This window comes from Podarcis cretensis, assembly GCF_951804945.1.
Source record: "Podarcis cretensis genome assembly, chromosome: 16".
Classification (NCBI taxonomy): Eukaryota; Metazoa; Chordata; class Lepidosauria; order Squamata; family Lacertidae; genus Podarcis; species Podarcis cretensis.
The window spans coordinates 23,579,659-23,607,292 of NC_137186.1; the positions used below are offsets into that span (position 1 = coordinate 23,579,659).

A 27,634-nucleotide genomic window follows, 5' to 3' on the forward strand; every position below is an offset into this window, starting at 1 on the left:
TGTCACCATAGGTGGAGTCAACCTGTTCTGGTTTGGTCCCCCACCCCGCAACTTACTTAGAAAAATATTGTGGACACTGATTCAGTGCAGTAGTAGCTTAACACCTTGGGGACGCGGGTGGCGCTGTGGTCTAAACCACTGAGACTCTTGGGCTTGCTGATTGGAAGGTCGCAGTTTGAATCCCCGCGACGGGGTGAGCTCCCGTTGCTCCGTCCCAGCTCATGCCAATCTAGCAGTTTGAAAGCACGACAGTGCAAGTAGATAAATAGGTCCTGCTGCAGCAGGAAGGTAAATGGCGTTTCTGTGCGCTCTGGTTTCCGTCACAGTGTTCCATTGTGCCAGAAGCGGTTTAGTCATGTTGGCCACATGACCCGGAAAGCTGTCTGTGGACAAATGCTGGCTCCCTTGGCCTGAAAGCGAGATGAGCGCCGCAACCCCATATTTGCCTTTGAGCGGACTTCACTGTCCAGGGGTCCTTTACCTTTTTACCTTTAGCTTAACACCTGTTCTACCAAGGAAAGTGGTGGGGACAGGCATTTCTTGTTACAGCAACCTCCTTGGCATCCAGGAGCATTCCCAAGCTTTGTTGTTGTTGTTTAGTCGTTTAGTCGTGTCCGACTCTTTGTGACCCCATGGACTAGAGCACGCCAGGCACTCCTGTCTTCCACTGCCTCCCGCAGTTTGGTCAGACTCATGTTTGTAGCTTCGAGAACACTGTCCAACCATCTTGTCCTCTGTCGTCCCCTTCTCTTTGTGCCCTCCATCTTTCCCAACATCAGGGTCTTTTCCAGGGAGTCTTCTCTTCTCATGAGGTGGCCAAAGTATTGGAGCCTCAGCTTCAGGATCTGTCCTTCCAATGAGCACTCACGGCTGATTTCCTTAAGAATGGATAGGTTTGATCTTCTTGCAGTCCATGGGACTCTCAAGAGTCTCCTCCAACTCCATAATTCTTATATGCCTGTTGTCTTTGTCCATGGAGTTTTCTTGGCAGGGATACTGGAGTGGCTTGCCGGTTCCTGCTCCAGGTGGATCACATTTGGTCAAAACTCTCCACTATGACCTGTCCATCTTGGGTGCCCTGCACGGCATAGTTCATAGCCTCTTTGAGTTATTCGAGCCCCTTCGCCACGGCAAGGCAGTGATCCCAAGCTAAGCACCTGATTTTTAGATAGTTAGATGTTTGCATCAGCCATCGGCAAAATACATGTACAAAATACATGTACAGACTACTTAAGCACTTCTGGAGCGTTCCTTCTTTTGGCCGACAGAGGGTTGGCAGGAGCCCGGCCTTGGGATGACTCTCCTTGAGCCCGATTTCCCAGAACAGCCAATTGCCCTCGCCGCGAGTTTTAAGAAACACTGTAATCCCAACCGCCCTCCCCTCACTGCAGGGTTGGCTAAAGATGATACTGTCAAGCGAAAACAATGATTTAATGGCTTTGTGACATGAAGGCCCTGGGACTAATGGAACACAACCTAGAAATCGAAGCCGAGTGAATGTTTTAAGGCTCCTAGGCTGCAATTATGATACAGTCTCTGCCTGCAGCTGTCATTACAATCACAAAATGTCAGCAGCGATTAGTTCTCTTTCAGAAGGTCAAATAACAATGGCGAGGAGGACGCCTGCGTGGTGACAGTAAGCCTGTACCAGTGGGCAAAAGCGTGGACAGCTCTCATGATACTTTGCAGTTTTGCTGTGATAGGACCACTCCTTCTGCATGTCAGCATAAAGTTATTCCAGGGCTGGGTTCAAGCAAGAGACCAGCATCCTCCAAGGCAGCAGATCTCATGTTTCCTACAATTTTTTTATGTATAACAAAATTTAAACCAGAACATACTGCTGTGCATTTCTCAATTTGACAAGATCCCGGGGCTCTGTTTATCAGGCCTCCGTTCCCTTGGGGAGAAAGATGGCTGAAGGCATTTCTGTAATGTGCTTTTATTTACAGATATAAAAGGTGAGCATAAGGCATATACAGATTTATCTTTTTGCTCAGGCAGCCCAGTCAGATGAGCGGGGTACAATTATTATTATCATCATCATCATCATCATCATTATCATTATCATTATCATTATCATTATTATCACCCATTGAATCAGCCCCTGTTTTGTGGGTCCGAATCTTTTATTTGTTCTTGTTTGCTCCTAAGTATTTTTAGACTGCATTTTTATCAGTTTTAGGATGCATTTTCGTTTTAATTGTACTCCCCCCCCAAGGCCCTCTGCCTGGTTCCCATCAAATCTCCAGAGAGGCACCCCAAGACAGAATCATAGAGTTGGGAGGTCCTAACGGGTCCAACAATGCAGGAATCACAGCTAAAGAATCCCTGACAGATGGCCATCCAGCCTCTGGTTGGAAACCTCCAATGAAGGAGAATACACTATCTTCCAAGCTTCCACTGTTGATCAGCTCTTGCCGTCAGAAAATTCTTCCTAATGTTTAGTCAGAATGATCTTTTGGATGCTTCTAATTTTCCAGAGCTCTTTTCTCTCTGTCTCAGGTTTTCTCTAAACTGCTGAATCTCTGTCTTTCAGAACCTCAACCTGCTTCTATTCTTTGCCTTTTTAAATATACATAATGTCACTGCATGTCCCTGCCTCCTACGTGTGTTGCAGAAATATCTATGTACAGGAGGGGTGAGCATGGGTTTTGTGGCTCATTCATCAGCATTTCGGTGCGATATCTTCCCAATATACACATTTGCGTATATAATTTTTTCCCCTAAAGCGCACATTTTTTGCAAAACGGTTTTCCGTTCGCCCAATCCAGCAGGCTCAGCTTACATTCTTGCACATTTTTCTATGTTATTTTATGTATTTTGAGGCAGACTTTGCCCCAGTGTGCACACAGAACTGCATTTGCAAACTTTGAAGGAGTGCAAATTCCGAAAGGATGGCTGCCGTTTCGGTTTGTGCATTGCTTAAGAAAATCAGAAGACTGTCTGGGGGAATGGGAGACGAAAGATGAAGAGGTGAAATCAGTTATGATTAAATGGGCACAAGATATATGTCATAATATTAGGCTGGAAGATTGGGAAAGGTTATGGAAAATTGATTTAAAATTTATAGATTGCTCCTTGCTGAAAGAAAATTATATGAAGATGATGTATAGATGGTATATAACACCAGTACATCTAGGAAGAATGTACAAAACCAGTTCAAATATGTGTTGGAAGTGCGAAGAAAAAGAAGAGACCTTTTATCATATGTAGTGGGATTGTAATGAAATTAAAACGTTTTGGGAAATGATATATAACAAACTGAAGAAAATGTTCCAATTAACATTTGTTAAAAAACCTGAAGCAATTTTGTTAGGGATTGTAGGAAAAGACCTGCCAAGGAAATTGAAAAATATCTTTATGTATGCAACAACGGCGGCAAGAGTCTTAATAGCACAAGGATGGAAGAATGAGGAAATCCCGACTAAAGAACTATGGCAAGAGAAATTGATGGACTACGCAGAGTTGGCAAAATTGACACACATACTACATGACCAGGATAACTGTGATTTTAAAGATGAATGGGAACCCTTTACAAAGTATTTAAAGAAACAACAAAATGAACTGGACTCCTTGGCAGGCTTTGAATAAACATTCACAAACTTTTTCTTGATAACACTCAGATAGATAAATTAAGGATCTGTACAGTTTTGTAACATGCAGGAAATAACATAGGTTGATAAACCAGAGAGAGGAGCTGAAGGAAGTCTGGGGGGGAGGGGAGGGTGGGTCAGGTTTTTGGGGCGGGAGGAGGGGGGAAACGGGGGGGATTTAAGGATGATATTTTTTTTTTTATAAAATGTGATGCTGAAATAATTAATGAAAAATTAAAAAAGAAACTTTAAAAAAGAAAATTACAAGACCAGCTGGATCAGGCTAACGGCCCATTTAACCCCCACATCCTCATCTCACAGCTGCCGACCAGATGCCTGTGTTCAACCCACAAGCAGAATCCAAGCACAAGAGCCCTCTCCCGTCCCGTAGTTCCCAGCCACTGGCATTCAGAAGCAATAGTGCCTCTGAACTTTGGGGCAGACCATTGCCCTCATAGCTAGTGGCCATTGATGGCCTTCTTCCTGAGTTTATCCAGTCCTCTTTTGAAGCCACTGAAGTTGGTGGCCATCACTACCTCCTGTGGGAGTGAGTGAGTTCCACAGTTTAAATATGCGCTGCATGAAGAAGTTCTTTCTTTTCATCTGTCATTCATCTTCATTGGATGTCCACCTGTTCGAAGTGTTACGAGAGAGGGAGAAACAACTTCTTTCTATTCGCTTTCTACTTGCTGTGTATAACTTTTATACAAGTTGGGCATGTCATCCACGGGCCTAGCTGAAGGAGGCATGGGTGGGCAACTATCACCGCCCCCCCCCAAAAAAAACCCCGAATAAATAAATAAAAATGAAAAGTAGAAATAATTAGAATATTTGAAATGCTTTGACAGATTTCACTGAGCACTTGGGGTCAAAAGAAAGTCATTTAAAACATCTGTTGTTGAGACATTTCATTCCAAATTTGCCAGACAGAGGATGATGACAGGTGGGTGTCCTGCCCCCCCCCCCATAAATCCCGGCTATGCCCATGATGTCATTTTTCATTTTTCAAAAAGCTTGAATTACGTAGTTTCGCCTTTAAATGCAGACCGAATTGACTCTGTCCTTGATTGCTGGCTTTTTGATTTCCAACAGATTCTCCGTGAGCTACCCATGCATTTTTTTACGCCTGCTTCTCAGTGAGCAGAAAGAGACACGCATGATCTGACTTAATATATGACACTCTCTCTCTCTCTCTCATCTGGAGCAAATGTTTCTGTTCTTCTTAGGACCAGCTGCTCTGTGAGGCTGTAGTGCCAAGAGACCCTGTCACGCTGCATTTTTTTATGTTGTAAGGATTGTCAGTGTGTTTATTTTGCTGTGCTAAGACACTGGTCTGACAGTTGAGCATCTAGGCTCTGAAGGCACCAAGCAGCCTCCTTCGGAGCAACTCTCCAGATGTTGGTGAACGCTGAAGACACACCTCTTTGACACACAAAATGCATATTTTTACAACACACTTTATTTTCTGATTTTAAGTTGTTATAATCTGCACTGGCACATTAGGGTGAAGAGCAGGAAAATAGTTGTTGTAGCAGTGCTAAGAAGGCAGGCAGGGAGGTTTGTGGGGCACTAGAAAGCTCTGCAAGTACAGTCATACCTTGGGATGAATACACTTCAGGTTAAGCGTTTTTGGGTTTCACTCCGCGGCGACCCAGAAATAACGGAATGCGTTGCTTCCAGGTTTCACCACTCGCGCATGTGCAGACACTCAAAATGACACACGCGCATGCACGGAAGCAGCGAAACACGACCCGCAGACGCGCAGTCACATGTTACGTTCGCTTAAGGATGCGAACAGGGCTCCGGAACAGATCCCGTTCGTATCCAGAGGTACCACTGTATCATCATTATTCATATTTTCTAAAATGTGTTAATTATACCCCAGGTGCAGCCTGACTTTCCTCCACCTGGAGTGTGGCTCCACCTCGCCGCCCTACCTCTATTTTTTTTATCAAAGTTGGAGACAGCTTATTGAGAGTCTTGAAATCAGGTCCGCAACTGTGGCTCCAGTAAAGCTCATCCCCGTGCCAAAAATGACTTCATGAGCATGTCCTGACAACAAGCAGTTTTTTAAAATAATAACAGTGCCGTGGCCAGAGGTAGTTGCTTCCTGGAAAATATACTTGGGGGTGGAGTGGGGGTGGAGAGAAATAATCTCCACTTTCCTCTTGTTTAGGTGATGGATGGAAAGCTAGAAACTGAATAGGATAGATAAAGAGGAAACTTGCCAAGGACAATAAGAGTTTCATTGGTAACATGCAACAAACAGAAGATGTGGGGGATGTTTGCAAGAAGAATCTGAAATTTTTGGCACACCTCCGAACGGTCATGGAAATGAGACAAAGCAAAGCGAGAGAGAAAGGAATTTGAGAAGCAGAAATGGAGATGTTGTATACAATAGGATGATTATGATTATTATTTTTTAAAAAATGTGCCTACACAAAAGCACTGGCTCGCGTGGGTAGATTAGAAAAAAAGAAAGAAAAAACTGTGCTTTTCAGATACCCTGCCTGGGAATAGAACCAAGGCTGACTGAAATAACTCAGGGTTTCTAAGCCTAAATTTAAGAATGGCACTAATTGGATTTACATCGGAAATGGCTCTGGCATTTTAATTCTGAAAGGCAGCAATCCAGAATTAATTGACTGCAGAAGCAGCCCCGTTGCATTCATTTGGTCTGCTCTGGAAGTAGGCAGATAGTAGGTTTAGGGACCTCCCCCCATGCGGTTGTCCTTTTTATCATGCATTCATTTGTGCTCAAGATAAGAACCTCAGAAGAGGCTGCTGGATCAGACCAGTGGCTCGTCTAGTGCAGAATCCTGTTCTCACAGTGGCTAATGGGAAACCTGCAAGCGGGACCCAAGCATAAGAGCACTCTGACTTCCTATGGTTTCCAGGAATTGGTACCCAGAAACATTATGGCCTCCAACCGTGGAGGCAGCACATAGCCATCATGTCTAGTAGTTGCTGACAGCCTTCTCCATCTGTGATGGTATCAGGGCAGTTATACATGCTGCCGTTTTTCAATACTGTTTGGACCTGCAGAAGTTTCAGGGCTAACTTGCTGCTCTTGTTTCCAATTGGTGCACATCTTGTAACCCCGCCCCCCAATTTTTTCATTTATTTGTGTTATGTGCTGAAGTTCTCACCCTGGGCCAGCAGGGGAATACTGTAGATAGTTTTCACTCAGGTCCACATATGCAAATAAGGGATTGAAAGTGACATTCAGTGATTGGATAGTTACAGAAAGTGGTTACTGTTGCATTGTAGTGGAGCTCTATATAAGCAGGCTGGCTGAACCCTTCAGTTCAGTTCTGTTCTGGCCTGTGAATAAACAAGAGCTGTTTGAAGAATCTCTGTGTTGTCTGATGTGTTCACCCACAACTTAACAATTTGGTTTTTCAGACTGAAAACATACAACATAAAAGCAACATTCCAAACAATCTCTTGGACTTCCCACCTACCCTTTGTGGGTCCTACTGTTAGTCATTTCCTCCTGCAACTTTTATAATAATCCAAACCTTTTACCTCTCCATCGTATCCAGAATTCACCCTTAAATGACAACCCTACTAAAAAATTTAACAGTTTACAATGGTCTTTAAGATAAGTTATGCATTTTCCCCATTTGTTATTAAAATTTTGGTCTTCCTGATTTCGGATTCTTCCGGTCATTTTAGCCATTTCGGCATAATCCATCAACTTGATCTTCCATTCTTCTCTGGTAGGGACTTAATCTTCTTTTCCATCTCTGAGCCAGTAACATCTGTGCAGCCATGGTTGCATACATAAATAGCCTTTTCTGCTCCTTTGGGATTTCGGCACCTAGAATTCCTGAAAGGAAGGCTTTGGGTTTTTTCAAAAAGGTTATTTTAAACATTTTTTTTGTCTTGTAATTTCCTGCTGAAGTCTTGTAGCTTTTTATAGCACAAATGTTCCGGTTAAGTTTTCGCCTCCCTTTTTGTTGTGCTGTAGTGCCCCTCCAAGCAGCAATAATGTGATAACATTGGGGAGACATTGCTGAGCAACTAAGAACGTGGGGTGATGTGTGTGGGCGGCCCAGTATAAACCCATCACCATATCCTGACACACCAATGCACTATTACTACATCAATGCCACATTGCCCCTACGGCTGGTGGTAGCATGTAATGGTTTAAAAGACCGGGAGATGGAAGAGAGAACTGGATAGAAATGAGGATGTAGCAGAAAAAAATGAGATTGTTTGGACGCTCCCAAAGACAACACAATGTCATGCTGAAATTTCAGTGTTAAGACTACACAGGTAAATACAGTCTGACGCAAGAAATCTAAGGCACAATCTGCCAAAACACTGGCTGTTTTAAGACCTATAGATTTCCTGGAGTGACTTAGGCAAAATAGAGGCCTGATTCAGTCATAACTACATTGGCCTGTAGGACCAAGAATGAGCATTATGGCTGCTTGTTCCCTTCTCTCAAGTGCCTAACTGCCATACATGTGGGATTTGTTAAACCACAGTTTCCCATTGATGCTCGGACTACAACCCTGGCTTGCGAACCGTCATCAATAGTCTGAAATCCTAGTTTGTAGTTGGAGCTTAAACTACAGTTTCCTGGTTCAGGTGTAAGAAGAAGAAACTGTGGCTTAACAAACCTCAGATGTATGGCAGTGAGAGAGCAGAGAGAAGGAAAAGGGAGGATGAAGCACAGGGACACCTTGATTCTTTGCCCAGTAAACCATGGTTTATCAGATTGAGGTGGTTAATGTTTGAATTGGGTCACCTTTGTCTTATTGAAATCAGTGGGACTTTCAGACCAATTTTAAGCATGTTTACTCAGTAAGCCCCATGTGTTCAGTATGTCTACGCAGGAGAAAGCCCCTTTGATTTCAATGGGACTTACTCCCAGGTAATGTATACAGCATGGAAGCCTTACTCCCTCATATGCACGTTCACAATTTCTGCCTAAGAGCATGGGCTGGATCATGCCCAAAGGCTTTTTAGCTCAAAGGCAATCAGGATTTTTCAAGCTTGACTAATTCATTTCCCGTTTTGTTCCCATTTGGTTTGCTGGTTTAATTAAGCTTATTTCAAGAGACATGAGAATTTAGTAAAAATAAAACAGAAAGCTGTGGAAAAATGAAAGGGAGACATTAGCAGTTAGCATTAATAATGCATATATTAAAAGCCTCTTGGGAAAACATACAACGTAAGTTTAAAAACCTCTTGCTAAAACAGGCAGAATATAGTGAATCTTTTTCTTTTCAATTAACCAGTCCATACTTAGAATAAGGTCTCTCTCTGCTGTGGAATTAAGTTACCAGCAAGATTCAAGGCCTCACTGTTCTGTTCTTTAAAAGCAAGCTTCTAGCCCTCATGGAGGCTTGGTTTTTTTTTTTTTTTACTGGTGCAGAAACTTATCGCTCACAAGAGCTCCTCCGTTCACTTCTCAGGAGGGGACAGCTCTTTGCACAATGCCACAAATGCAGTGGGCCTGATGTTTTGGTGAGCATCTACACAAACTTTCATTGTTCAGAAGTCAGAGCTGGGAAAGGTTCCTGCCTGACCTGAGATGTTGGAGAATCACTACTGGCGAGGAGGAAGATGCTGATTTACTAAAACCATTTAGGAACATAGGAAATCGCTTTATGCCATGTCAGACTGTTGCTCCATCTAGCTCAGTATTATCTGCAGTGACTGGTAGAGGCTCTCAGGCAGGGGACATTGCCATCCCTGCTGGAGATGTCCTTAGGGACTGAACCTGGGAGCTTCTGCACACAGAGCTCTGACCCCTGAGCAGGGGCGCCAGCTAAGGGGGACCAAGGGGGACTTGCATGTCAAGAGAGGAGAAGCAGCAGAGTGACCGCGCTGCTGCTGAAAGCGTTGTTATTACAAACATTGGGTGAGACCTTGGTGGTAATATCGCCACTGGGGGCTGCCTTGTTGGTGTTGGCCCACGGCAGGGCCTTTTAAGTGGTGATTCCCCAGTTGCAGAATGGCCTCCCCATGTGAGGCTCGCCTGTCTCCACCACGATCAGCTTTCAAGAGGAATTTGAAAACAGTCCTGTTTACCCAAGCATTTGGTGGCTGAAGAATACTGTTCCTGGCAACCCTGAGATCATTGGCTAGAAAAATGTCTTTAGTTGTAATTGGATTTTTTTTATAATGTTTTAATCTGTTTTAGAATGTTTTTGAGGTTGAAGGATGGATGGCAGCTAACAGATTGAGGTTGAATCCTGGCAAGACAGAAGTACTGTCTTTGGGGGACAGGCAGGGGTGGAGGATTCCCAGATCCTGAATGGGGTAACTGCGCCCCTGAAGGACCAGGTATGCAGCCTGTGAATCATTTTGGACTCACAGTAGTCCATGGAGGTGTAGGTCAATTCTGTGTCCAGGGCAGCTATCTACCAGCTCGATCTGGTACGCAGGCTGAGACCCTACCTGTCCACAGACTGTCTCATCAGAGTGGTGCATGCTCAAAACAGTGACAGAAACCTATAAAACTGGATGGATCTATGGTTTGGATCCATTTAAGGCAGCCCTTGTTTCACTCATACCTGGTCTGAATCCTCAAGATGCGGAAGGATGAACATTGAAATAAACGAAAGAGGCAGAGTTGCGCACAATGGAATTGCAAAGCCGAAAGTTCTCTTTCCCCCTCCCTTGGGGGTGGTTAACCTGTTGGACTCCAGTTCCCAACAGCCAACCTGAGCAAAGGATGATGGGAGTTGTGGTCCAGCAACATCTGGCATCCTAAAATCTACTCCCCACAGGCCATCCAGAAACACAGTGAGCCCACCAGTAGTTATTTAATTTAATGACAGCTTAATACCTATTTAATTATTTGGTTATATTTTAGTGGAGGGATTAATTATTCAATATGTTACCATCCTGTTTAATAGGGTATTACAATGGCGGCTGCCCTGGGATCGATGAAACTGATAAAGGGCTGGATATAAATTGAATTAATAAGTAGATAAATAATTGACACAGTTTCTACTATGTGGTTGTTGTTGTTTTACTTTCAGAATAAATTTACTGGGAGACTTACAAAACATTAATATATTAAAAAATACCATAAATGCGATTCCATAAAATTTCCATAAACTGTAGAGAAACACAATATACTATAGAAGAAGTCCTGATGGGAGAAGAATGGCTACAGAAACTAATGGATTATGCAGAAATGGCGAAATTTACCCAAAGAATAAGAAATCAAGACAACCGACTTTTTATAAAGGAATGGAAGTGGTTTGTTTAATATTTATGAACAAACTGTAAAGAGATTAAGGCATTGGCAGGAATATTGTAATAACTTGTAGCTTCAAAAGACATATATGAGAACAGATGCATAAAATAATAAGTCAAGATAATTTGGAATATGCAGGGAATGATGTAAATAAATTTAAGGAACTGCAGAAAAAGGAGGAAGGAAGTCAAGGTTTGAAATGTTAGAATTATTATAAATAAATTATATAATTTTGCAAAGCAGTAAAGCCTCAGAGGCAGTTGTTGACCTTTTTTTAGGGGAGGCAATCAAAGTGGGAAGAGAGAGGGGTGGAGGCAGTGAAATGTCATTCTTTTACACAGCATATCATAGGGTATATAATCCTATATATATAGGCTGTATAATCCTATATATAGGATTATAGGGTTGGAAAGGAGCCCAGGGAACATCTAGTCCAGGGGTCTACAACCCGCGGCTCTGGAGCCGCATGTGGCTCTTTTACACCTTTGCCGCGGCCCCAGGGCGGGTAATAGCGAGGGGAGGAGGCGCATTGTGCGCCCCGACACTCCCCACTGTGGCGGGCGCTGTACTGGCTGTGATGTCGCATGGGGGCCGTGCGTGTGTTAGTCATGCACCATCCCGACGTCACCTTCCCGCCTGCCCCGCCCGCCCGCTACATTGTAAGGGGCATGTACGCTGGTCACTGCATTGAAAGGGGGCATGTACGCTGGTCACTGTTTTGAAGGGGAGTGAAGAACACACACTCACAAAAGGTAACTTGTTAATTTAACGTTTATTTCTATGAGGAGGAGTAATTCTGAGGGGTCAAACAAAGAAATAATTAAAAAGTGACAAAAAAGTTATTTTTATAATGACGAGTTTTGCGGCTCCCAGTTTTTTTTTCTTCGGAAACGGGTCCAAGTGGCTCTTTTTGTCTTAAAGGTTGCAGACCCCTGACCTAGTCCAACCCCCTGCCATGCAGGAATCTGGGATCCATAAACCTTAGATAGTGAGTCTCATGATCTACCAACTGAACCATCCCAAGCCCAAGCTTTTGTGTCAGCGTCATGTAAACAGGTGCAGTGGTACCTCTGTTTCTGAGTAATCTGTTCCAGAAGACCATTTGAGTTCCGAAATGTTCAAAAACCAAAAACTCAGTATGGAAAATTCAATACGGAAGCCGCGTAGCATGTTCAACTTCCGAGGTGAGTTCGAAAACCAAAGCTTCCAGGTTTACAGTGTTCAAAAACTGAAACATTCATCAACAGAGACGTTCGAAAACCAAGGTACCACTACTTTTTTTTTTTTTTTTTTTTTTTGCAGCTGGTGCAAAAGTCCAGAAGTTCTGGTTGGTTGCAGATAGTTGATTGCAGTGTGTCTGTCCATCTCAGTATTGTCTGCACTGGCTGGCAGCAGCTTTCCAGACAGGGAGTCTCTCCCAGCCCTACCTGGAGAAACCGGGGATTGAACCTGGGAGCTTCGACATGCAATTTGGATGCTCTAACCGCCAAGCTAGGGATGCAGGTGGCGCTGTGGGTTAAACCACAGAGCCTAGGACTTGCTGATCAGAAGGTCGGCGGTTCGAATCCCCGCAATGGGGTGAGCTCCCGTTGCTCGGTCCCTGCTCCTGCCAACCTAGCAGTTCGAAAGCAAGTGCAAGTAGATAAATAGGTAGCGCTCCGGCGGGAAGGTAAACGGTGTTTCCGTGCGCTGCTCTGGTTCGCCAGAAGCGGCTTAGTCATGCTGGCCACATGACCTGGTAGCTGTACGCCGGCTCCCTCAGCCAGTAAAGCAAGATGAGCGCCGCAACCCCAGAGTCGGCCACGACTGGACCTAAGGGTCAGGGGTCCCTTTACCTTTACCTTTAACCACCGAGCTATGGCTCATCCCTTGGAGAGGGATTGTTCCTGGAATATTTTTCCCGTTCCACAAACCTGTGTCTTTGTGAGCCTTCCAGCGCTCAGATATAAGGACATTTAAGTAATGTCTTTAATGTCCGGATTTTGTATTTGAGGAAAACAATATGCTTCAGTTCATTTAAAACAAAACAAAAAAACAAGCACCAGATATGCTCAGCATGATCCCTGATTTCTGGTCACCCATTTTTGCAAAACTGTTTTCATACATTAACAACTCAGGTTGCATACCGGAAGGGTGGAAGCTGAGTAGAATTGCCCCAATATATAAAAAGGGTGATAAGAAAAACCCTGCCAATTATAGACCCATTAGTTTGTTAGATGTAGCCTCTAAACTATATGCCAGGCTCCAGACTGGAAGAATGGGCAGATACAAATAAGGTGATATCTGAAGTCCAGGCAGGTTTCCAAAGAGGAAAATCCACATTGGACCAGTGCTTTGTGATGAACTTTCTGCTATGTAAATACATCCGTAATTTGAAGCAAAAATTATATGTCGCTTTTATCAATCTAAAGTCAGCTTTTGATACGGTCCCAAGACACGCATTGTGGCAAAAATTGGAAAAGACAAATATAGACCTCCATCTATTATTTCTCATCAAAACACTATATACTGACAAGTAAAGGTGGATCTGGCTGGCCATCTCACCACTAGAATTAAGACCATTACTGGAGTCAAACAGGGATGCATCTTGGCGCCTTTCCTGTTTAATTTTTATGTTAATGACATGGTTAAAGAACTGGAGGGCCTACAGTTTGCCCCTGTCACAATTCTCTCGATATGCTCGGTTTCATTCCTTGCAATCTTAACAGAGTGTTCTGGCATCTGAATGCAAAACAACAACAAAAACTTCTTTTCCTTGTTCAAGGCAATACCTAAAGGGCTGTACCTAAGTGATAGCTCTGTGTGTGTATGTGTGTGTGTATCTGTTTAGTGGTAGCATAAAAACGAATCCCTGCCCTGGGATTCCATTTTTCAAGCGCATTCTAGGAAGATGAGCTGCAGGCTGCCAAGCTCGAAAAGTGTTTCAAGAGAACTGATTGCCTTTATTTATAGGAGGACAAGGGGTTCATTTCTACCAGGCTGGTCGTTGGTTTGCTGCTGCCCTATTAAGCCCGCCGTATGGCTAACAACCGCTCTGTGATACTCACTGCCCAGATTCGTTTTGATAGCCTCCTGTAATGCTTTTTGCAGCTCCGCTTTCAGAAGAGATCAATTAGGCAGCTCCAGGCTCCACCTGGTGCTCAGTCACTGTGCCTGGCTGGCTCCCCAAAACAGCCGCCTTTGTCTACTCTACTCCATCCTTTCAACCCAGTGCCCTCCAGATGTTTCAGACTCCCATTACTGGGGCTAATGGGAGTTACAGGCCAAAATATCTGGAGGGCGTGTCAGGTGGCAGGGTAGAGGCTGGTATATTTGCTAGACATACCTTCAGCTATCTTTGAATCTTCATTATGCTCATTTATCTCTCGTATTTATAGGTATCGTTTTAGCACCGCCGGTCCTGGAAGCTTTTTTTCCTCCCAGAATGCCTCAGGTTCTTAGCAGAAACGCTCCGTACTGATGACAATGTTTTGCCTCTTCTTGCAGGGATTCTTCAGAGAGGATGTTGGCCCCGAAGAAGTGGCAGAACCAGTGGAACCAGTCAGTGCTAAGAAGCCGAAACCAAAGGTAAATGTAATATGATCTGTATCTCTGTCTTGAGAGCCAACATGGTGTACGGGTCAGAGAGCTGGGTTCAAATCCCCACTTGGCCATTAAGCTCACCCGGTGACCATGGGCCAGGGCCTGCTTCTCTCAGCCTCACCTACTGGACAGGGTTGTTCTGAGGTTAAAATAGGGTGGAGGAGAACCACGCATGCCACTTTGAGCTCCTTGCAGGAAAAAAGTGGGATAGATGTGCAATAAATGCATAATAAATCGATATAAAGGTAAAGGGACCCCTGACTATTAGGTCCAGTCGTGGCCGCCTCTGGGGTTGCGGCGCTCATCTCGCTTTATTGGCCGAGGGAGCCGGCGTACAGCTTCCGGGTCATGTGGCCAGCATGACTAAGCTGCTTCTGGCAAACCAGAGCAGCCCATGGAAACGCCGTTTACCTTCCTGCCACAGTGGTACCTATTTATCTACTTGCACTTTGACGTGCTTTCGAACTGCTAGGTTGGCAGGAGCAGAGACCGAGCAACGGGAGCTCACCCCATCGCAGGGATTCGAACCGCTGACCTTCTGATTGGCAAGTCCTAGGCTCTGTGGTTTAACCCACAGCGCCACCCACGTCCCAATAAATCAATATATCGGTTCCCAAATGGAGAAGCGGCCCCACCTAGGGAAACACCAAATACTAGCAGGGTAATGGTGAGCGTTTTGGCTCAGGGCAGATTTCACTGGTGCACACCTTGGTTATAATTTATCACAGGATGCACACTCAGACAGGACAGTGTACATACCCACAAGTGTGTGTTTGTGCCCCCCCCACACTTCATTTCTCACATTCACATGACTGTCTGTATTGATTTATTAATTGCCTTCTAAGCCACTGCGTTAAGGCGATTGACATATAAGATCATTAGAAACACAAAAACAATTTGAAGCAAGATGAAAACCCCAACAAGTAGACATTTGTGCTAAAGTCCTGTTTATCCAGCTGGGAAATGGAGTAGAAATGCCTCCGCTTCTTTCTGGAAGATGTAGTTAGGGTGTGCCTGTCATATCTTGACAAGGATGCTGTTCCACAAAACAAGGGCAGCCACACTGAAAGCCCTGCTCCAAGTTATGGCAGAGGAAGCTTCTTTGATCTTTAGAACTTGCAAGAGATCTCCTGGTGTCAGGCGGCAGAGGATCCAACCCCCACGGCAGGTTGCCAGGAACAGATAAGAAGGAAAAATTCTTACCAACTGCTTTTTATTCAGTATTCACAGAGAGAGGCTTGGGAATGCAGCCTCTTGGAATAATGGCGTTGCCCCGAGTGAGTCTCCACCCCTTCCCTTTCTCCCACTTCCTCATGCATCATCGCTACAGGTGCTGAAAAGTGCCCTCTGCCTTTGAGCTCTTTGCTCTCCTACTTTCAATGCTCACCAGGTTCTGGGAGAGGTGGGGTCTGGAATGCTTTCTAAAGACATTGAGTTTGTCATCTGTCCCCTCTCTGGAGCTTCTTCCTCCTCTCCCAGCTTTCTCCCTCATCTGCCTCTGAGCTGTGACCTCCCTCAAACCCCTGCTGTAATTCTGAACAGTCACCTTCTTCTCTGGAAGGGTCAGAATGGGGAGGCGGTCTCCACCATTCCCCCTCTGCCCAGTCCCTAACACCTGGGGGTATAAAGGATAAGGCAGTCCCTGAAGTAGCCTGTGATTTGAGGTTTAGGCTTAATGCCACCAAGTGTATCACACAGCCACAGTTGCCAGGGAGCCATGATGGGTTGCCAATAGGGATCTCAGAGATTACGGGTTTCCCAAAGGCCTCTGGTTGGGTACCTGTGAGAACGGAACAGTGGGCTAGGTGCTCCTTTGGCCTGATCCAGCAAAGGTTGTTCTAACATTACGTTCCATGTCTGCAGGAACCTGAGAAGAAGCTCCTGCCTTTTAGAAACTTAGAAAAGGACCTGAGGACCCTCCATAAAGACCTTGCACACACAAGGTAGGAACATGGCGTGATACCATATGTCAACGTCTAGCGAAATTGTTGATCTGTAGCTGCAGTTGCAGGAATCCCTGCACTCTACTCTTGGTTTCTGAGCTCATTCCCAGAAGTAGGTGATGTGCTTTATCGCCCTTGTACTAGCCACAGGTTTTGAACCCGACTTTTCATCCTCTTATTATCAGAGATATTGGGCGGTATCCATCTAAATAGATCTGCCAGTGCAAGGATTTCTTCTTGAGCAACAGAGCTGCCCTGCCTTCTCTTGCACCTCAAATCTGCTTTGGAGGGTTGAGGAAAGCTCCAGAACAGATTTAGGAGTGTAGGAAGCTGCCTGAAAACAACTCAGGCCACTTGTCTCTTCTAGTCCTACCTGGAGATTCGAAGGATTGAATCTGTGACCTCCTTGCATGCAAGGCAGATGCTGTACCTCTGAGCTACAGCCCTTCGCTACACTATGTCAGATCATTGGTCCATCCAGCTCAGAACTGCCCTCCCTGACTGGCAGTGGCTCTCCAGGGTTTCAGGCAGGGGGTCTCTCTCAGTCCTACCTAGAGATGTTGCAACTTCCTTCATGCAAAGAAGATTCTCTGCAGTTGGTTGATGGAAACACACACACCCCACACTGAGCCATGGCCCTCCCATTTAGGGGGAACACAGGGAGAGGAGAGGGAGGGGGAGTTCCCTTGCACAGCCCAAAGTCCTTGCGCTAGTGGATAGCTCAGTTGGTTAGAGCATGGTGCTGATGACTCCAAGGTTGCAGGTTCGATCCTCATATGGGACAGCTGCCTATTCCTGCATTGCAGGGAGTTGGACCAGATGATCCTCAGGGTCCCTTCTGCGCCTACAGTTCTATGATTCTATAGTGGCTCTATTTAGTTAGATGCAGCCCATTGAGTTGTATTGAGTGTTTGACATACTGATCCACTGAAACTAAAAGGCATGATTAACTTAGGCCCATTGAGTTCAGTAGGTCTAGTCTCCCTAGAACTGACCTGGATGGAAGCTTAATCTCTGAGATGTCCTCAAACTATAGCAGCATTCTGGACTAGATGGGCCATTGGCTCCTCTTATGTTCTTAAGCACTTATAATAGGGACGCAGGTGGCCTGTGGTCTAAACCACTGAGCCTCTTGGGCTTGCCGATTGGAAGGTCGGTGGTTCAAATCCCTGTGACAGGGTGAGCTCCCATTGCTCTGTCCCAGCTTCTGCCCAACCTAGCAGTTCGAAAGCATGTCAAAAAGTGCAAGTAGATAAATAGGGACCACTGTGGCGGGAAAGTAAATGGCATTTCCATGCACTCTGGTTTCCATCACGGTGTTCAGTTGTGCCAAAAGCTGTTTAGTCATGCTGGCCATATGACCTGGAAAGCTGTCTGTGGACAAACGCCAGCTCCCTTGGCCTAAAAGCAAGATGAGCACTGCAACCCCATTGTCGCCTTTGCCTGGACTTAACTGTCCAGTGGTCCTTTACCTTTTTACCTTTATATTGGTGGGAATTTAATATTCCATCATAGATTCTTAGAGTTGGGACCATCTTGTCCAGCAGCACTGCAACGCAGGAATCTTCCACCGAATGTGGGGCTTGACCCATAACCCTTAGATTAAGAGACTCAGGTGCTACCGACTGATGTTCAGACTTATGCACAGGTGGCAAAACAGACCATCTCATGTTCTGATTTGGCTGGTGCATGCATTGGTTTCTAAAGCAGAGAAATGCCAGTTAAGGGGGGGTGGGGAGTCACAAATGAAGTGGCCTCCAGCGACAACACTTTAAAATTGAGCAGAGGTGGCTGGAACTGATGGAAATTTCCATTTGTATGCTCGTTGCACGTGATGGCTCCTTTGGTCTTCATATACTCATTAATTTGAATATCAGACTTTTGCAGCAAGAACATCAGCGGTGGGTACAAATGCCATGATTTACCGCTTGCAGGGTTTAGCAACAGCCCGATGCAAAATGAACGCTGACAAACGATCGCTGCCAACCACAGAAGGGCACATACATCCCCAAACTCACATTCTCATCCAGAGTAGCATCTTTCAAAAGCAGTTCTGCAGAGAACAGACAGTAAACAACAGAAAGGAGGCAGGTGCTAGTTAATCTTAGGGCAGTTGTGCTCAGGCAATTTGTCCTAATTCTTTTGGCTGGCTATTTCAGGTCTCCCTTGTACTAGGTTTCCTCAAGACATCAGATGGGGCAGAAGAAGTACACGTATTGCGTGGCGAGTTCCCGCCTCCCCCCAGTGGAAATAAAGACACATGACACAGATATTTAAGGTTAATGGGCTAAATATGGCCACAACTTTATTGGTTACAGGTGATGAGCGGTATTGGCTTAGGCATTGGTCCTAACCGACTATCCGGCTTCAGCCTGTTCGCTTGAAGTCCAGGAAGGGTTAACCACCAGTAAGGGGAGTCCTGCTGATGCACATCAATTAGGAACTCCCCCAGGGTCACCGCTCGGGGGCGTGCCTTAGGCCCTCACCTCCATAGGCTTCGGACAGGGCCACGCCCCCCGGAATCCTTTATCGGACTACCCTTAAATATACGGGGCAGGTGACGGCGCTTCCTCCCCCCCTTCCATCTACATAACAATACCAATACCAATGCCTAACCGCCAATACCAAGGAAGTTGTGACGATTTGCTACGAAGTAGGCGAAAAACCAAGTGGCTGGTGCCAATTTGCCAAGTGGAAAAATTCCTACCAGGCCCCTTAATGGGGACCAACCGAGGTCCATAGCAAGGTCAAAGACCAAAAAAAACAACCTTAAAGGGTGGGAGGGTGGGAAACTGGAGCAGCTGGAAGCGGCAAAGAGGGAGATCCCAGGCCGCCCCTGCGTTAAATGGAGCAGACCTCACCCCCCAGGCCAGCCGATTGGCTGGACAGGGGATGATGCAATCGGGATTCCCTCAATCGCGTGGAGGCCGAGAGCCAGCCCACAACCCCACCTCCTTCTACATCGGAAGTAGCTTTTTGAACACTGGGGAGATCAGGAGCAGAACTATGTTATCTTTGAGCAAGAAGATAGGAGAAGCAGCTGGGTGACTGGGCTTTTGCAGAAAGCATTGTTATTACAAACATTGGATGAGACCTTGGTGATAATATCGCCACTGGGGGCTGCCTTGTTGGTGTTGACCCAGGGCAGGGCCTTTTCAGTGGTGATTCCCCAGTTGCAGAATGGCCTCCCCATGTGAGGTGTGCCCGTCTCCATCATGATCAGCATTCAGGAGGAATTTGAAAACAGTCCTGTTTACCCAGGCATTTGGGGGCTGAAGAATACTGTTCCTGGCAACCCTGAAATCATTGGCTAGAACAGTGTTTCCCAACCTTGTGCCTCCAGCTGTTTTTGGACTACAATTCCCATCATCCCTTGCCACTGGTCTTGCTAGCCAGGGATGATGGGAGTTGTAGTTCAAAAACAGCTGGAGGCACAAGGTTGGGAAACACTGGGCTAGAATAATGTCTTTAGTTATAATTCTTTTTTGTAATGTTTGAATCTGTTTTAGAATGTTTTTGCTTCATTTTTATCTCCAAGTTACCTGTTTGCCACCCTGAGCTCCTAGAGGACGAAGGGCAGGGTACAGATTCAATCCCAACAAATAATAGCTCTATTTTGATTCATTCCTTAATTCCTTACCTTTGCCTTGAGGCAGTTTTCAAACATCCCATGAAAAATGCTAAAAACAGTTTTGAAAGCTGTACAGAAATCCAGCTGAAGAGATACATTAAAAAACAATGGAAAAAAAGGAGTACCTAAGGCAGAGACCTTTTCATCCTGCTGGAAAATCTTGTCGGAACGAAAAGGTCTCCAGTTGTTTCCTGAAAGTAATGTTTCCTGATGTGAAGAGGTCTCTTTTACTAGCAACCGTTGGTTCCTAAACAAGGATGCAAATTCTTCCATTTTCCAATGATAAATGAAAGCTAGAAATGTCAGCTTCCCTAAAGAGGCAGATCCCAGGCAGGTAAACAACAACAATTATTAATTACATTTGCATCCCACCTTTCCTCCAAGGAGCTCAATCAATGGGGGGGGGGATAGTTCTCACCATTTCATCCTTACAACAACCCTGTGAGGTAGGTGAGACTGAGAGTGAGTGACTGACTCCAAGGTCACTCAGTGAGCTTCATGACCAGGGGTAGGCAAACTAAGGCCCGGGGGCCGGATCCGGCCCAGTCGCCTTCTAAATCCAGCCCGCGCAAGGCCCAGGAATCAGCGTGTTTTTACATGAGTAGAATGTGTCCTTTTATTTAAAATGCATCTCTGGGTTATTTGTGGGGCCTGCCTGGTATTCTTACATGAGTAGAATGTGTCCTTTTATTTAAAATGCATCTCTGGGTTATTTGTGGGGCATAGGAATTCATTCATTTTTTTCCTTCAAAATATATTCTGCGCCCCCCCCCCCGCCCAAGGTCTGAGAGACTGTGGACTGGCCCGCTGCTGAAAAAGTTTGCTGACCCCTGTAATATGACCGAGTGGGGAACTGAACCCTGGTCTCCCAGGTCCTAGTCCAACGCTCTAACCACTACACCACCTTGGGCACGTCAATGCCGCTTCTGAACCGGTCCATCATCAATAGTGTTCTGGGGAGCGAGGAGACAACCCCTGAACTTGGCTCTGCTGGCTTTGACCAATAAGATTTTTAGTCCAAAACATCTGAAAGGGTGCTGAGGTCAATGTATCCCAATCTCTAGACTGTTGAGGATTTGACAGTGATACACTCCTCAGCTCCCGGCATGAATCACAGGTAATTAAACTGAAATGCCACTGAAGACTGAGGCTGTTGAAATTGCCTTTAAAAGCTTTATTAACAGCCTGGAGAAGAGGAGATTAAGGGGTGATATGATAGCCATGTTCAAATATATAAAAGGATGTCACATAGAGGAGGGAGAAAGGTTGTTTTCTGCTGCTCCAGAGAAGCGGACACGGAGCAATGGTTCCAAACTACAAGAAAGAAGATTCCACCTAAACATTAGGAAGAACTTCCTGACAGTAAGAGCTGTTCGACAGTGGAATTTGCTTTGGAGGTCTTTAAGCAGAGGCTTGACAACCATATGTCAGGAGTGGTCTTTCCTGCTTGGCAGGGGGTTGGACTTGATGGCCCTTGTGGTCTCTTCCAACTCTATGATTCTATGATTCTAACACAACCCGCAACATTATAAAGTAACTGCAAAAATAAATAAATAGAAAAATGTCAGCTATAGACGTAGCACAAGATGAACCCAGTCAGCACAATGTGCACAAAGAAATGGAATCCAAATCCCAGCGAGCAAAGAGGAGTGGCTTGCCTAGCTTAATGTGGAGAAAGCAAGCAAGAGCAGGATGCAATCCTAACACTCTCAGATGTAAGTCCCAATGAGTTCAATGGGGCTGACTCCCCTAGTAAGTAGGTTTAGGGCTTGTTATAAGAATTCTGAGGTCTCAAATATAAATTAAATGTTCGTAAATGTACAAGGCAAACACATACATAAGTATATAAACCACGTGTCTGAAATAGTATAGGAGAGCAATCCTGAAGCCGTTTTGACTCTCCCAAATTGACCTCAAATATTTCTCTGCAAGGAGGAAGGAAATGGGAAACCCTCCCCATGGTCTGTTGCTTGCAAGTCATGTCTCAAGGGTGTATTTGTGTATGTATAGGGTGAGCCTGTGACCTGGGACTCAGGAACTAAAGTAGTAACCATCACAATATCCGCCCTCCCTTCCCCACAGGTGAGCGGGGTTTGCGGCACTGAGCGAGGCTCACCTGAGTGGGTGCCACCCACCTGCTTGAGCTGGCCTTTGACCCGCCCTCAGCCAGGGAGGACAATGGATGGCCGGCCGGGGGTGGGCCTAAGGCCAAAATAAAAGAGGCTGACGCCTGGGCTCAAGCCTCTTTTGCCGTTCTTCCTTCCAGGATCAACTGTATTAACCATCACAAAAGAATGGCCAGGCTGCCCAGGTAATGCAGTCAGTGACCGTCATCAGGTATCCTGGCAGACAGGATTTCTGCTGTGGACCACCTCCATCTGTGATGTATGTATGATATTTTAGGGGGGTGGTCTTGGGCTCCAAGGTGGGCAGTTTCAAGAGTCTGTATAAGGGCTTGCACACCATTGTTCTCGGTTCTCCTCCCTCCTGTGTGTGGGGAGTGGGGACCCTGTTGCATTACAGTGGTGCCCCGCAAGACGAATGCCTCGCAAGACGAAAAACTCGCAAGACGAAAGGATTTTTACGTTTTTTGAGGTGCTTCGCAAGACGAATTTCCCTATGGGTTTGCTTCGCAAGACGAAACGTCTTGCGAGTTCTTGCGAGTTTGTTTCCTTTTTCTTAAAGCCGCTAAGCCGTTAATAGCCGCTAAGCCGTCCATGGGCTTGCTTCGCAAGACGAAAAAACTGCAAGACGAAGAGACTCGTGGAACGGATTAATTTCGTCTTGCGAGGCACCACTGTAGTTTAATAAAGAGCAGGCTCACTAGCCGCTTTGCTTCTCAATATACTCTGATTCGCTTCTGTTATTCTGCAGCTCAAGACCACACCCCAAAACATCATACATACATCACAGGGGGGCAGTCTACAACAGAAATCCTGTCTGGCAGGATACTGATAATGGCCACTTGATTGCTTTACCTGGGCAGCCTGGCTATTCCTTTTGAGATGCTAAATATTTAGTTCCTGAATCCAGGTCACAGGCTCACCCTATTCATGCACAAATACACCCTTAAGACAGGATTAGAGTAAAGAAACAATGGGGAGGCTTTCCTGTTTCCTTCCTCACTGCAGAGAATATTTGAGGTCACTGGAAGAGTCAAAATGGCTTCAGGATTGCTCTCCTGTACTATTTCAGACTAAGGGACGTGGGTGGCGCTGTGAGTTAAACCACAGAGCCTAGGGCTTGTCGATCGGAAGGTCGGCAGTTCAAATCCCCATGACGGGGTGAGCTCCCGTTGTTCAGTCCCAGCTCCTGCCCACCTAGCAGTTCGAAAGCACGTCAAAGTGCAAGTAGATAAATAGGTAATGCTCTGGCTGGAAGGTAAACGGCGTTTCCATATGCTGCTCTGGTCTGCCAGAAGCGGCTTAGTCATGCTGGCCACATGACCCGGAAGCTGTATGCTGGCTCCCTCAACCAATAAAGCGAGACGAGCGCCGCAACCCCAGAGTCGGTCACAACTGGACCTAATGGTCAGGGGTCCCTTTACCTTTACTATTTCAGACACGTGGTTTATATACTTATGTATGTATTTGCCTTGTAGATTTATGAACATATGATTTATATATATGAGACCTTAGAATTCCTATAACAGCAGCATCACAGATTTGTTGTTGTTTAGTTGTTTAGTCGTGTCCGACTCTTCGTGACCCCATGGACCAGAGAACGCCAGGCACTCCTGTCCTCCACTGCCCCCCGCAGCTTGGTCAGACTCATGCTGGTAACCTCGAAAACACTATCCAACCATCTCGTCCTCTGTCGCCCCCTTCTCCTTGTGCCCTCCATCTTTCCCAACATCAGGGTCTTCTCCAGGGAGTCTTCTCTTCTCATGAGGTGGCCAAAGTACTGGAGCCTCAGCTTCACGATCTGTCCTTCCAGTGAGCACTCAGGGCTGATTTCCTTCAGAATGGAGAGGTTTGATCTTCTTGCAGTCCATGGGTCTTGATCTTCTTGCAGTCCATCACGGGTCATGGGTCCATGATCTTCTTGCAGTCCATCACAGATAAGGCACTCAAAACGCAGAGAGTCAAACTGCGGGATTCTCAGGCATGGACCTGATGTATTCATTCTGTTCTCTGCTGACCTCCAGGCTTAAGACACTTCCTGCTCCTTTGCCAAGCTGGTATTCACTGGTATTCTGCCTGGCTTCAACTCCCTTTTCTTTCTTTCTTTCTTTCTTTCTTTCTTTCTTTCTTCTGTTCCTCTTCAGCCCACTGCTTTTCAGCCTCGGCTGTTGTAAGCCCCTGTTCGTACTCTGTCAATTCCCTCCTCTCCCAACACCAGCAAATCAGCCGGAGCAGATCAGGCTGTCGGTGTGGCCGTGATCGTGGCCGGAGATACGATGAGCACCTACAGGACAGAGAGAAAGAGAGAAATTGTGCTGCCGCTTGGGGACTTTGGCATTACCTGGCAGCGCTAGACTTCCTCTGCAGCTAATGCCTGGTAATGCCAGTTGCTTGGAAACAGGTGCTCTGTTGCCTCGTATCCTAGGCTTCTTCCCTTTTTTTGCCATTTGGCAGCCAGCGCTCTAATTGGCATGCTTCTTGCGTGGTCACGGCTGGAGGTTCGCAAATTCTGTTCCAGAAAGAAAGAGGGGAGAAAGAGAGTGGATGAGCATTGGGGGGAGAGAGAGACTTTCTTTCTCCGTGAATGACAGCTCACGTTAATTAGACAGCAGACATCAGCAGACAGGGAGCGGAGTGTCTGGATGGGTGGAATATTACCTACGCCATCAGTCATGAAAGGAAAGCGCTATTTTCTGGGCCCAGCAACAGCACTGCATCTCCCAGTTGCGCACCCGAGACATAGTTTGCCCTGGAGTGGAACTCTGTAAAGAACATAAGAACATGGGGGAAGCCTGTAGGATCAGGCCAATGGCCCATCTAGTCCAGCATTCTGTTCTCACAGTGCAGACTCTATATGTTGTTTGTTTTGTGAGACAATGGAGTGCACCTATGGGGGTGAAGCCAAACTGCTACAATAGCTGCACCAAAGTGACCTCCCCAGGGTGCAAGCCTGGGCAGTGTGTATTGTGGTTCTGGGGATGCCCATATGTGGTCGCTAAGTGTGGAACTCCCTCCCCTCAGAGGTGAGTCTGGCACCTTCATTATACTGTTTCTGTCGAGTGCTGATAACACACCTCTTTACCTAGGCTTTTGACACTTGAGGTGTGTTATTCTGCAATTGTCAGTTGTTTAAACCTGTTTTTAATACTGTGTTTTACTATTGTTTTACTATTGTTCGAATCCCCGCAACGGGGTGAGCGCCCGTTGCTCGGTCCCAGCTCCTGCCCACCTAGCAGTTCGAAAGCACGTCAAAGTGCAAGTAGATAAATAGGTACCGCTCTGGCGGGAAGGTAAACGACGTTTCCGTGCGCTGCTCTGGTTCGCCAGAAGTGGCTTAGTCATGCTGGCCTCTTGACCCGGAAGCTGTACGCAGGCTCCCTCGGCCAATAAAGCGAGATGGGCGCCACAACCCCAGAGTCGGTCACGACTGGACCTAATGGTCAGGGGTCCCTTTACCTTTACCTTTACTATTGTAACCTGCTCTGGGACCTCTGAGCGAAGTACAGGTCAATAATAATAATAATAATAATAATAATAATAATAATAATAATAATAATAATAATAATTTATTTATACCCCGCCCTCCCCAGCCGAAGCTGGGCTCAGGGCGGCTAACAACAATCAAAATAATCCAGCATTCTAAAAACCTTTCATTATAAAAATTAATTAAAATCAAATTGACGGCAACCATTGAGCAAAATTCTGTGCAGATTGCCAGAGGAGGGGGTCAGGCTGCGCCCTGACCAAAGGCCTGGTGGAACAGCTCTGTCTTACAGGCCCTGCGGAAAGATGTCAGGTCCCGCAGGAATAATAATAATAATAATAATAATAATAATAGTCGGATAAGTATGTTTTCACTCCTGCTTCAAAGAAATGCATCTGGCCTATTCAAACTCGACTCCTTTGTTATTCCGTGTTACAAATTTACGAATAGATCAGTGGGGCGGTCAGACGTTTTAAGATAATTATACGCACATGATGTTGTATTAAGCATGAAAGCGAGCTTCTCGTCAGCTTGCCATCCACCTAGTTTGCTGCCAGGTCATTTTTATTTTGGTACAGTACGAGCCTGACCTTTATCTATATTAATTTAATCCTATAAAGGAGCCAGAGTATTCCGACGAAAATGATTAGCACTCAAAAAGGCGGTGGGGGGTGGGGGGGGGAGAAGCTCTCTCAATTTTCCCAGTGACGAAGTTATTAGTTTACAAGAAAGGCATGGCCTTTGTCGGCAAGGTGGCGGAAAATCCGTGTTGTGACTTCCAGCCGGCTGGAGCTCAATTACTGTAATAAATGCATTCCAAAGTTCATCTCAAATGCATTTGCATTTTAATGAATGATTCTTACCTCCTCGTCAAGTTGGCGGCAGAGGCTAATTTTATTAAGTTGCTGCATAAATACGATGCTTTTGAAACGAGGATTTAAATGGAAAGGTATTTGCTTTGCCCATTCCCCACCCCTTGTGTGAAAATGACTAGTCCTTGTTTGTGCCACCTGCCAGGGGCAGCGCAGAATGTGTGTGTGTGTGTTGAGAGATAGAGAGAGCTGTCATAACATAATGCTTGCCTGGTGGAGACAGGGTAGAAATTCAGTTCAGTTCTGATTTGCAGTTTCTGAAACAATACGCAAACTGAAACACAGTCATCGTTCAAAATTCATGGTTGCAGTCCCCGTCGCAGCAGTGCCCTTCCTGTGTGGATGCAGCTGCTGAAGTTTAAGGAACAAGCAAAGCAAAATTGCATGGGACGGTATACATATATTTGGAGAAAACGACCCTTAAATGCTGCAGAATGAGGCTTTTTAAAAGCAAAAACAAAAAACATCAGAACCTCTATGGAATTGTGGAGAACTAAACTTAAAAGGTTAAAGCTATGGTTTTCCCAGTAGTGATGTATGGAAGTGAGAGCTGGACCATAAAGAAGGCTGATTGCCGAAGAATTGATGCTTTTGAATTATGGTGCTGGAGGAGACTCTTGAGAGTCCCATGGACTGCAAGAAGATCAAACCTCTCCATTCTGAAGGAAATCAGCCCTGAGTGCTCACTGGAAGGACAGATCCTGAAGCTGAGGCTCCAATACTTTGGCCACCTCATGAGAAGAGAAGACTCCCTGGAAAAGACCCTGATGTTGGGAAAGATGGAGGGCACAAGGAGAAGGGGACGACAGAGGACAAGATGGTTGGACAGTGTTCTCGAAGCTACCTGGCATGCTCTGGTCCATGGAGTTACAAAGAGTCGGACACAACTAAACAACAACCACAACAAACTTAAAATATTGGAAGTGGTGTGTGAAATGGAGAGCTTCCGTACAGTTGGGAGACTTAGGACAGATAAATGAAAGTATTTCTTTATTCAACACATAGTTGAACGATGGAACTCACTCCCGCAGGAGGGAGGCATGGCCAACCAGCTCAGATGGCTTTAAAAGGCAGTTGGACAAATTCAGGGAGGGCGGGCTCTCATTGGCTGCTAGCCACAATGACTGTGTTCTACCTCCACTGCCAGAGGCATACATTTCTAGGGTTGCCATATTTCCAAA

General features: G+C 45.7%; 1 protein-coding gene across 4 annotated transcripts in view; it reads left to right on the plus strand.

Moving 5' to 3' along the window:
* Positions 1-27,634, plus strand: part of CCDC60 (coiled-coil domain containing 60) — a 53,157-nt gene that overhangs the window by 6,533 nt on the left and 18,990 nt on the right. For 2 of the 4 annotated variants that reach the window (XM_079956672.1, XM_079956673.1), the window contains exons 2-3: positions 14,305-14,385; positions 16,264-16,343. In XM_079956672.1, coding sequence (XP_079812798.1) covers positions 14,305-14,385; positions 16,264-16,343 — 161 coding nt within the window. Of the gene's footprint in view, positions 1-14,153; positions 14,192-14,304; positions 14,386-16,263; positions 16,344-27,634 lie in introns of those variants that run through there. The other 2 variants (XM_079956675.1, XM_079956674.1) reach the window with 2 other exon arrangements.